At 38.8% G+C, this 12232-nt stretch overlaps 1 protein-coding gene across 1 annotated transcript in view; it reads right to left on the minus strand.

Annotated features, from left to right (window-relative positions):
* Positions 1-1522: 1522 nt before the first annotated feature.
* CHM (CHM Rab escort protein) overlaps positions 1523-12232 on the minus strand; it is a 185730-nt gene continuing 175020 nt past the window's right edge. The window contains exons 14-15 of the mRNA XM_066356271.1: positions 11839-11996; positions 1523-5085 (exon numbers count right to left, since the gene is read on the minus strand). Coding sequence (XP_066212368.1) covers positions 4894-5085; positions 11839-11996 — 350 coding nt within the window. The 3' untranslated portion in view covers positions 1523-4893. The remainder of the gene's footprint in view (positions 5086-11838; positions 11997-12232) is intronic.

The following is a 12232-nucleotide window of genomic DNA, read 5'->3' on the forward strand; positions in this document are numbered from 1 at the left end:
AAACAGAGAGGAAGAAGAGGGGCGAGGGGTGGAGAAGCAGATGGGCACTTCTCCTGTGTGCCCTGGCCTGGAATCAAACCCGGGACTCCTGCACGCCAGGCCAATGCTCTACCAGTGAGCCAACCAGCCAGGGCCAATGCTATTTTAGTAATATGAAAGGGTAACAGTATCTAATGCATATTAGATATGAGAAAAGAAAATGAAGAGCTAGTATTTAATCTTTTCAAGCTCTACAAACAAATCCTCTGCTGAGTTGTTAGTTTTGCCTTTTTGTTTGTTCATTTCCATCTGTAAAAATTCTGCATAAAGTAATTCAGTAATGCCTTTAGATAAGCAAGTGTCCATCTCAAAAGAACATTTCTGTTAGGGGTCAATAGTCTCATTGATAGGAAGATTTACACATGTAAGTCCTATTAGCATTAATATAAGTTACCAGTATAAATCCCCATGCATTGATGCACTAAAAGACCCTCTAGTCTACTAGGATTCAAGTTCTAATGATTACTTGTCAAATGGTCCTAAAAGTCATCATCACCAGAAAGAGCAGTTGTGACATGTTCAGGAATGATGTCCCATTGCAGCCCTACCGCTAAACTGTACAAATGGAAAGAGAAGTAGATTTCAAAATGTGACTTGGGATGCTAAGCATTAAAGCACTTTACTGGCTGTTTTAAGCATTTCCTTTTTTAAAAACTGAATTTATTAGGGTGACACTAGTTAATATATAATTATACAGGTACTGGCCTTTTAAAAAATCCATCATTAAGGAGGAGAATTCAAACATATCAAAGCAATTGTTTAAAAAAATATATGACTACTGTAGGAGCTCCAAGGTGCTTGAAGGAGAATGCAGCTATTTGTTTGAAAATTCAATTAACCTTATCTTTCTTAAACTTGATTTATTACTAATCTCACAGATAAATGTCAGTTCTGAAAGAGTCTTGTTATCTTTTGAATGTGTCCTGTCTGAGAAGCTTTAGAAACTACTAGGAATTGACAGGAGATGTCACTCTGCTTTAATTAGTTGATCCAAGAACAAATCCAAGTTCAATGAATGATTTCTGCGCGCAAAGAAAATCATCCGTCTCTTTTCTGTTGCAAGTACGCTGCTGGGACTCCACCACGATGAAGAAAACATTTCAATTCTCATTCACCAGTGAGGATGAACAACATTTCAGGTTCTTGTGCACCAGTGAAATATAAGAGAAGTCTATAAGCAGTCAAAGTATACTGTCAAGGCCCCAACCCATGCCTCATAACACTAATTTTAAACAGAGCGAGGTCTGATCCTGGCATCTAGAGCAGTCCACCAAGCAAACCACACTCAGAGATCAACTGATGATCTCGCTCACAGACCCAACAGTTGGCAAACGTGACAAACAAAACCAAGTATATAGCTCGACAATTAAGTGCTTAAAATAATAAACTGATATCAACAAATCAATCATTTCTAAGACAATTTTTAATTTCTTGGCAGATATACAAAACTTCAGTATTAAAAAACAGGATAGCACACCAGAAAGACATTAAAAACACTTTATTTCCTTTGAAAATTTACTGTTACAATGTGCAAATTATGAGTAATCATATATTCATGCTTTTTGAAATGCATATAATACAACTGACAGTAGAAGGATCCAATTATTAAATATCAATAGCAGTAAGTAACTTACTTATAAGAAAATTAGTTAATTCCTGCTTTCAAGGATCACTATTACTTAGCAATCTAATGTCAACAAAATAGTTTGAGGTCTTGAGACAAATGACTGCCTTCTCTAAACTATAGCTGTGCTAGAAGTTAATCATTTAGCACAGCCATTGTTTTAAGGGCTGCCGACCTCAGAAACAACCATTCTAAGGATAATCATTAATGTGGCATTGTTACTATGGAAACTAAATATCACAGATGTGGAAAACCAAAATCAGTTTTCCTATAGAAAAATATATAAATTTCTCATATATATATATGCTTTTCTGGGCAGGCATACCAACTAGACAAAAATACATTAGTATCATAGTGTTTGTAATTGATTTTCTCTTGATTACTAAACTGAATGGTATTATGTTTGGTTAATGAGAAGCATGTGTAACTGAATACTTTAAACACATGAATCAAAATTCACTGATATAGCAATTTTTAAAATTTTATATAAGGTACTGAAATTTCTGCATCATGTACAACATATGAATTTTATTCATGACTTCAGGCTTATGGTTTACAACCAAAATAAAAGGATTTTCTTTTTTTTGACTTAAAACTATGAACAAATATTTATTTGCAGTTATTATGATAGCTGCAAAGAAAGCTCTTAAAATAATTTGTTCCATTTTGAGGCAACAAGAGATATGTCAAATTCTCTAACACAAGCTTTTTAACAGTTGTCTAATTTCATCATAATCAGTAATCATACTCAGGAGCTTTTAAACATTTCAGTGACATGTAATAATACGGGAGAGAGATTCTGATGCTGGTTAATGGGTAAAACAGGGTACAATTCGGGTTTGACTGGGAAAACACAAGCTAGTTCCTTCATTGTCCTATATCTCGATAGCACAAGTCAAGCTATCAGGAGTTCGCTAGTTATCCTTGGCCTACCCTGACTGGCTATGTACATACATGTGCATGCTCTATTCAAGAGGCCTGAACTCTAAGACTATAACAAAGCACAATATCTTAATTAGTGCAATTTACTGCAGTTGCAGTCAGACTCAATACTCTCGCATAGTAGAACCTTTAATATTGCTGGTATTGAGGAGCAGGGGCTTATAGGTGTGCATTGTGCCTTTAGTGCCTGCTATTGTTGGGATCAGGAAACATGATTTAACAAAGGCCTGAATCCACATACCGAAGTAGATAACAATGTGATTCTACTGTCCCTGATCTGTTTAGTATTACAAAAAGGGAGCAAAAGAAGAAAGTAAAGAGATGGGGGAAGGGCTGTACAAGGGCAAGAGGGGTTGGAAGCCGTGAGGGGCTGGAAGGGTTTGCCTTGCATCTGGCTCCCCCTACATCAGCCAGAAGTTGAAAAGGTAAGGCAAGAAATACATTCCTCGGTTCTTTCCATTTTTCATGAGTCTCTGAGGTGACAGCACTGACTCCTTCGAGATCTCTCCTGAAGTCTGGAAAGCTCAGAGCTCTCGCAACCAGTCTGTAAGAACTATGTGCTTTCGGCTGTAGTCATGGCTCTCTGGTTGGCAGCTTATGGTACACTGCACAACCATGAATTTTTTATGAATTTATACATTGGAATAAGTTAAGTCCAACCTATTGATCAAAAAAGTAAACCATCAGAGCTTGGCATCTGAAAAAGAAATGTTAATACAGTCACTGTAAACTAGATTTGCTGCCTATGTACAACCCTAACATTTTATGTTAAGTGCGTACCAGGATCTACTAGTTGTTATACTCTATTCAGAGTCCTTGGTTTCAGATGCATCTACCAGAAAAACAATAGGAAGAATTGCCCTTATTAAGATTAAAAATCAAATTCTACATGTTACTATGTTCACTGGCCTATAAGACTATAAAATAATACATAGGAAATAGCGATTCATTTTAAAAGTTAAATGCAAACACTGATCTACTGTGTTGAGGAAGTTGACAGCAAACAATAACTGCTACATGAGATTTTTAAAAGTCACCTCCAAGTCTATGGGATTTTTTTTTTAAGCAAGGGAGAGAGAAAAAGACAAAGAAACAGAAAAATAGAGAGATGAAAAGCATCAACCATGGTTGTGCCATTTTACTTGTTCATTGATGACTTTCTCCTGTGCCTTGACAGGGATGAAATGGGAGGGGCTCTAGCCAACCCAGTGACCCCTTGCTCCAGTCAGTGAGGATGGGATCAGATGAGCCCACACTCAAGCCAGATGAGCCCATGCTCAAGCCGGTGACCTCAGTGTCCCAGGTCAACACTCTATCCCCTATGCCAACACCGGTAAGGCTCAGTGGGAAAATTCTGAAACAACTTTACTTCCAGAAAAACCCTTCTAAAGATAGGACTTCATTTATCTTCACAATCATTCCCATAGAATAGGCAGGGTATTACTATTTCTACCTTTTACATGGAAACACTGAGCCCCAGAAGTTAAACCATTTGCCTAATCTCATCAGTGGTGTAGCTAGCTAGGACTTAATCAGGTCCACAGACAATGAGGCTAGTGCCCCAGTTACCGACAGAAGGTCCAGACTGATGAGCCTGTCCAAATCTTTCCATTTCTTCATTATTGAGATTTCCTAGTGCATAAATAACTCATTCACATATAAAAATCACTGCTAACATTTAAAAACTCATGATTTCTTTGTTAAAAACATCTAACTGAATACTATCATTTTCATATTTCTTAAGAAAACAAACTTCTATTTCAAATATAGGTTCCTACCAGATGACAATACTTTAGTTTTCCTCAATTATACTTACATACACTTTAATCATCTGGGTCGTGATGCTTATACCCTTAAAGGCAACATAATTCAAATAATCAAAGGAAATAAGTAAGCTGATTATGAAGATGTGGCTTTCTAGCAAAGATCTAAAGTGCAAAGCAAATCTGTCCTAAAAGCACAATTATTAACAATGCATAGGATCACTTTCATCTCCAAAGCTATATTCCTGGGAATCAGTTCATTCATAATTTCTATCTGCTAACTCCACAGGTTTGGTATGTCAAAGCAAGTGAGTCAATGTGCTTTACAAGTTTTTTTGTGTGTGTGTTCTTGGAATGTCCTCTTTAAAGAAAAATCTCCTTTGGAATTTTTACAACCTATCTGTCTTCGTAATTCTGCACGTCAATTGACTGCTGCTTTCTAAAAATTTTCAAACAGCTGGTGGACCCATTAGTCTGAAGCCAGAGGACTTTCCCAAGTGGGATACACAGTTTGATGGAGAGCTGCTATTCCGAGAGCCTGTCCGGCTTTCCCAGGGTTGCACTTTCCTCGGGAGTCTCCGAAGTGACCTCTGGTATGACGCTGGGTTCTGACGGACCTGGCTGTAAACTGTCTCCTTCCAAAATAATGTCTTCAGGGTTTGGAGGGGGTGGACAGAAGTCTTCATTGGGGCAGATTTGCTGGAAGAGTGTCTCAGCCTGGCCAGGGAAGAAAGGACAAAATAGTTTTTGCACATCAGCTTAAAATGTATGCAGCCTTTCTGGCATCAGCAAAAAAATGCATTACACTTCATCTCTTTAAGCTGCAGAACCTTACCCAGTAGACATGACCTGGTAAAATCTGCTTTCAGAATTCCAGGACTTTTCTCCCTCTAGTCCTATGCATGCACTGAAGTCCGTCCTTCAAGTGTATCAGGACTTGACCAGACTCTTTACCAAGTGTTCCAATAGTGGAGAGTTTAAGGACATTCATTCTGCATGCCGGTCGGAACACAATTTTCCTGAATATTCTTTGTATGATTTCCGAATATAGACTATTTGTGATATCCATGCAGTCTAATTTAGCATACAAAGATTTTAATAAGTCATTGTTCAGATCCAGAAAAGTTTTCATTGTTTGCACAACCATTTTCTTTTCTGGTGTTATTTTCTTTGTCCTGGGCTTTCAGGTGTATAGACATAGTATCTGAGATAATGGGCTCATGAATACTGGCTCTGCTACTTGGCAGCGATGTGATCTGGGGAATGCTTACTCAACTTTCTTTCTTTCTTTCTCTCTCTCTCTCTTTTTTTTTAAGATGAGAAGAGGGGAAATAGTGAGGCATACTCCCTCATGAGGCCTGACCAGGATCCACTTGGCAACACAATCTGGGGCCGATGCTTGAGTACCAAGCTATTTTTAGTGCCTGAGGCTGATGTGATTGGACCAACTGAGCTATGCTCAGCACCCGGGGCCATGCTCGAATCAATCGCTCCACTGGCTGGAGGAGAGGAAGAGGGAAACAAAAGAGGGAGGGGGAGGGGACAGAAGCAGATGGTCCCTTCTCCTGTGTGCCCTAACTGGGAATTGAACTCAGAACATCTATATGCCGGCTGATGCTCTATCCACTGATCCACTAGCCAGGGCCAGGGGAATGCTTACTTAACTTCTAAGCCTTGCTTTCCTTTTCTATAAAAGAGCAGGACTAAGCCCCTATATATGATAGCTGTTATCATTATTAATAACAACATAACTTAAAATGTTAAGATTTAAGCTGAGTTTAGTCTGGCAGTGCAGGAAGAATAAGAAAGTAAATATAATCAAAATTAGCAATAACAAATATGCACACACAAAAGTAAGTGTGGCAAGGGGCAAGTAGTATTACTATCCTATTCTAATCATTCCTACTTTTATTTAGATGAATACAGTTTATTGTTAGATAAGAGTTCTCACCAACCTGGGGGGCTTGCACTCTAATCTATTGGTAAAAGAAAGCTGTTTAAGGGTGTTAAGATACATGCTTGTTTTCCTTAAAGGCCATAATATCTTTGTCCACTTTAATACTCCTTCCCAGGGTACACAGAAGACCATCCATTAAGCCAGTGGTTGACAACTATGGCCTCCGGGGCGAATCCAGCATGCTGCCTGATTCAGTAAATAAAGTTTTATTGGAACACAACCACTCTCATTTCTCCATCTCTGCCTTATGGCGTCTTCTGCACTGCAGTGGCAGAGTTTAATAGCTGCAGTAGAGATCACCTTAGCTGCAAAATCTTATCTATTTACCATCCCGCCATCTACCGCAATAGACTCCTATATCAAGTGGTTACAATTGATATTCCTAGGGATGGGGTAAAGGGGTAATTAACAGAAACTTTTGAGCTGTGTTGTGGAGTTGAAAGAATGGACAGGGAGAGAAAACGAGCTTCTTTCCTGAGTAGTTTAAGGTATAGTTTTAGTATATGTTGTTTTACCATGGATTAAATTAAATATTAAATATCTAAGACAACTGCTTTGCCCTCCGTCTCGGGAACTCACCACACATATTCGCTGAAGAAGACGTAGAAGCAGGAGGATTGGGGTCACACAGAGCTGCTATCTCACACTTGAGATCCCCTAAGGATTTGCCTTTTATCTCCCTTGTCTGTCTATAGAAGTTCTCCCTCCCTTCTGCCCTCTGCATGCAGTCAATCCCCGAATGCTGCTGATTTTATCTCCTGGTTCTTGAATCCATTGGGTCCTTTCTTGCAGACACAGCCAGGCACGCACAGTCTGTGCCCTAGACAACAGTAACATCTCAAAGTTGGACTGGTTACCTGGCGGCCAGGGTTCCTGTGTCACCATCTCCGTGCTGCCCTCAGAGGGGTGTGTGGAAACTGAAATTCTGTGTGTGCCACTCTCAGGCTTAAAACTCTTCAATGACTCCCCATTTCAAATAGGATGAAAATCTATGATCCCCGCTACAACATACAGAACCCTTTACACCTACCTTCTTCCAGTCTTCTCAGCATCTGTTTTCACTTCTCTCCACCTCTAGGACCTTTCATTTCACTAACATTTGTTGATGTGTACAATCTTAAGCAAGCCATACATAAGCAGCCTGTTCAGAGGCTGTGACACTTGAAATATTTTGATTCAATTGTCTTCCACTTAGATGGAGAATTACTCCTCATCCTCCATATTCCCCTCTGTAAGGTTTTCTGACTCCCAGGTGGGTCTCATGGCCTGTCTGTTTCACACCTAGACTCTGGACATTAATGTATTATTGCATAAAACACACTACTCTGCCATTTATTGACATATTTTTCTCCTTTACTAAACAGTAATTCATCCAGGGATGGTAAGGACTGGGTTTTAGTCAATTCTGAATCCTTAGTGAATGGCATGGAGGAGAATCTCAACATATATTTTAATAAATGGAAGACCTTGGCCCTGGCCAATTGGCTCACTGGTACAGTGTCAACCTGGCATGTGGACATACTGGGTGTAAGGTATTTTTCCCCGCTGAGAAGGAAGGGGCCAGAGCCATGAAGTGTGGAATAACAAAAGGCTTTATTGAGTACAGAGCGCACATCCCGCCCGGCGAGGTTCCCTGGCCCCGAGGAAAGATGGAGGCCAGGGAAGTCGCAAGTGGTGACCCGTGTGGGAGATATTTAAAGGGTCCCTAGGGTGGTCGAGCTAATATGACATGGTGAAATCTCACTGGTTGGCAGACAGTAGCTGTTTTCCAAAGGGCTCCAGGGAAATTTCTTTTGGCGCGCTTGGTTCTAGGCGGTCCTAGCCAAAGTTCCCGGGCCTGACCTTTCCCATTATCCACCGACCTTATACTGGGTTTGATTCCCGGACAGGGCACACAAGAGAAGTGACCAACTGCTTTTCCTTCCCTCCCCCTCCCACCTCTATCTCTTTCTCTCCTCCTCCCACAGCTATGGCTTGATTGATTCTAGTGTGTCGGCCCTGGGTGGAGCTCATGTGGGAGTCTGTCTCACTATCTCCCCTCTTCTCACTTAAAATAAATAAATAAAGACCTTTAAAATCTGTATATTGTACAAATATTGAATATAAATATAATAAATATTATCACTCCCTTTATTTTACTCCAGTTCTTCTGTGTCTTACACCTTGTCTTCCCTGTACTACCACCCTACAGGTTCGGTTATATGTTTGCCCAGAACTCTGGTTCTTATGGCTGGACCCCACTACACTTGTTTTGCATACCCCAGTCAGAGACAACCTCATTCCTAAGACCACCATGCACCAGCAGGCTGTCGTGCTACCCCCTATTCATGCTTTCTGCTCGTGTAACTTCTACCTTCAGCCCATCTGCCTCTGGCCTCTACTGATACCAGTTGTATAGCCAGAATGTAGCCCTTCCAAAGTCTCTCTTCTTCCTTACTGCCAGAAACTTCTTTGGTCAACTGCATTTTCTAGAAGGTCTGTCTAATGTTACTTTATTTGCTGCAATGCATTTGCCAAGTAAGCCTTAGTTCTAAGAAATGTCATAGAGAGGTCAGTTCAGAGTAGTTAACTGTCAGCTTTTAATCCTCCATGCCCTTATAAGCTAGAAGTTAGTTTACAAGGTAAAGAGTTACATGTGGTTATAAAATATAAAAAAGGGATTATTATATTACAATTAGGTTTCTTTATACTGGAAAGTACAAAGAGGACAATCTGAGTTATTCATGATATGGCTATGTTTATTTAACATTTATGCAAAACAAAAATAAATATTTGGTTAATCTAGAAGTTCAATGCATTTAGAATATATCCATATTAACAAGATAAAGGTAGCACAGTACACTGGATGAATGTACAAGCATTAGGTTCAACAAACATGAGGTTAAATTTTGGCTCAAAAATTTATCAGCTTTGTGACCATTGGGCCTTAGTTTCTTCATCTGTAGAATGGGGATTATGGGTCCTTACCTCATAGTGTTGCTGTAAGGACCAAATAAGATGCTATGTATGAGATGCTCAGGATAGTGCCTGGCACATAGATAATACTCAGTGACTGGTAGCTTCAGACACTCTGACACCTAAAATTGCCCTCTCTCTCAACGGCATGAGAAAGCGAATGGCACAGCAACATGTGAGCAGCTTGACAGCTCGTATGACCTATAAAGCTGATCTTCAACTTCCAAATGATGTGCTAAAAGTCCTAAGTGTGTTGTTCATCTCTCCATAAAAACAATTTTCTAAATGGTGGTTAGGTTGCCAATCTAGCCCAAATCAGTCAATTTAACTAATTTTCTACCTAAATTATAATACAAAGAGTATAGTTCTATTGATCTATTCTTGTTCCCATGGTAGTGACAGCTACCAGGGGATGGGGGCTCATGATGAAGAGTGAGCTATTATTTCCTTGGAAGTAGGAGCCAAATTCCAGTCTGTTCACCAGCATGTGTGGATAAACAAGACACTAGCTGTATTAAGAGTGATCATAAGTCAAGTTCAGAGGAAAACAAACAAATATAAACTACAAAGTCACTGAAAGAATCACGATTATCACTTAGGCTAGCATCACTGTGGTGACATTGGGAAGGTCTTAGTATGCTTCTGTACACAACTTTATAATGTAAATATTAAACAGAGATCATGCGATACTTTTTAGTATGTCTTCAAATCATAGTTCCCTATGAACACAAGGAATGTAGGTCTATGTTTTCCAACATCTATATGTTTGCCAATAAAAAAAAAAAGGCAGATGCAAACTTGTTAACTAGTAAAACGAAGCATGTTAAGTAAAAAGAAAGAAATCTGCAGGTGTTTGTGTTTTCTACATAGGAAAATCCTAGAGGCTATTCTGAGAGCTAAAATTTGACAGATAATTTGGAAAACAGAAGTCACCTATTCGTGAATGGGATGAACTCACGAAGATGTGCCGAAATGAGAACAGTTTATCTGAATAAACTGGCTATTTGTAAATATTATGATTGTTGCCCTTCAACGTAGGCATTGTAATATTTTCTCCCCAAACTAATGTAAGTTAAAAGCTATGTAATAAATTTAAAACTACTTACAGTGAATAACATGTAATAATTAGGACCAAACATAACATTGTAACGATTTTCTACTGTGATAACACCATACTCCTGAAAACTATCTTTTTGGGGAACAAATTACTTCATAATAAAATTATCCTTTAATTCTAATCTTCTAGCTTGCAGATTAGATCACATTAGCGCACCTGTATAATAAGCCTTCATTTGAAAGGCCTTTCATTTTGGTTGCAAAACACTATGGTTCACTCAGGAATAAAAATGACCTAAGCTACCTGGCCAAAAATTTGTTGGCAATTTCTGCTGGGAAAAAATGAGAACATGAAAGCAAAAATGACTTGGATCATTTTAAGCCATAAATGTAGTTCTTGAAACATCTTGGGTTCCTATTAAACTAATAGAATGAATGATGGATGAGAGTTGTGACTTCCTGCCTTTTGTTCTCGGCTGAATGTGACTACTCAGGACTGACATTAGACTCTGAAGATGAGAAACAAAGGCTCTGGGAGAAAACTGTAAATGTGTGGGTCAGGGCCCTGCCGCTGTCACTAAAAATTAAAGGTTCGACAAAGCCATTTGCTCCCAGAAGTTCCTTGTTACTACTGGGAATGAAACCTTCTTCTATGGTCACAAAACAATATTCAATTACCCATTTATTGATTATACTGACAGATGTACCAACTATGTCTTTGAAAAGTTTAGACATGTGCTTCACAAAATGTTTTCTGCTCTTCACTTTCTATGAAGTGCAGAGAAGTGTATTTGTAGATGTATACGAACCTTCAGCCCAATGGAATTTACAGTTCGCTTTTGGTAGTTTGTGGCAGCCTGCCTTGTAACTCCTAACAGTCCTGACCAGAGGACTGTTGCCAGACATCACCCTGATGTAACATACACCTTACATTCAAACAGTAGCTCTTACGACACTGACTTGCACCAAAACATGAAAGAAATCACATTAATTGTGAAAAACTATACATTACATATTTTTTTCCAAGACAAGAAAATGCCTTAAAACCATTTTAAAATTACATTTTGTATGTCTCACTAGGTACACTCCTTTTTAAATGACTCAGGTTAACTGAGAAAAAAAGTGTGTGCATTTCAAGATAATACATTGATAGACCAAAAGTTTAAACTAGAAGCATTATTTTCTTTAGAATACTGGCATTTTAAGTTCACTTTTCTGTTTATTTATAGCATTTGCTATTCTTATATCCACAATGGAACTCATAAATAACCTCTTGCTGTTAGTCATTTCAAGAACGCAAAAGTATCTGGTACTATATTTAAACTGTATTTGAAGTAACTTTGTTCACAGAAAAAAGTTTAGGGAAAATCGTAGAGATGGTGTTAAATGAGAGAGGGGCTTTCCTAGTCTCTGTGTCCGCCTCCCAGAGAGAAAACATTTCACTCCCCACCACACACTGACTTCTTCACAAGAGAACGAAGAACACTACCCAACAGCCTTACCTGTTTGACTGCAATGTCATTTCCCAAACCACAGTCCGGGCCAGAGCAGACATAGACGTTGGATGGTAAATCATTGTAAGAGTTCCTGCTGACAGCTGAAGAATCTCTCATATTGAAGTAAAGAGCCCATAGAAGTCTTGGTTTTTCACCTTCATTTTCTAAATGTAGACATAAATTTTACTTACATCTAAAGCACAATAGGCCTGTCAATTACTACAGTACGTAGTCAATTACTAACAAAGCCAAGACTACGCATTGTAGTAAATCATAGCTTTGTGTATAAACAACAGTAAGTCTGCATCCATATACTCTAATGCACGTGCATGAGATTTCAAGCAATGGCTTTTCAACCTAAAACAAGTTACATTTTTTAAATTAATTTGGTTAATTTGAT

This window comes from Saccopteryx leptura, chromosome X (genome assembly GCF_036850995.1).
Source record: "Saccopteryx leptura isolate mSacLep1 chromosome X, mSacLep1_pri_phased_curated, whole genome shotgun sequence".
In the NCBI taxonomy this organism is placed as follows: domain Eukaryota; kingdom Metazoa; phylum Chordata; class Mammalia; order Chiroptera; family Emballonuridae; genus Saccopteryx; species Saccopteryx leptura.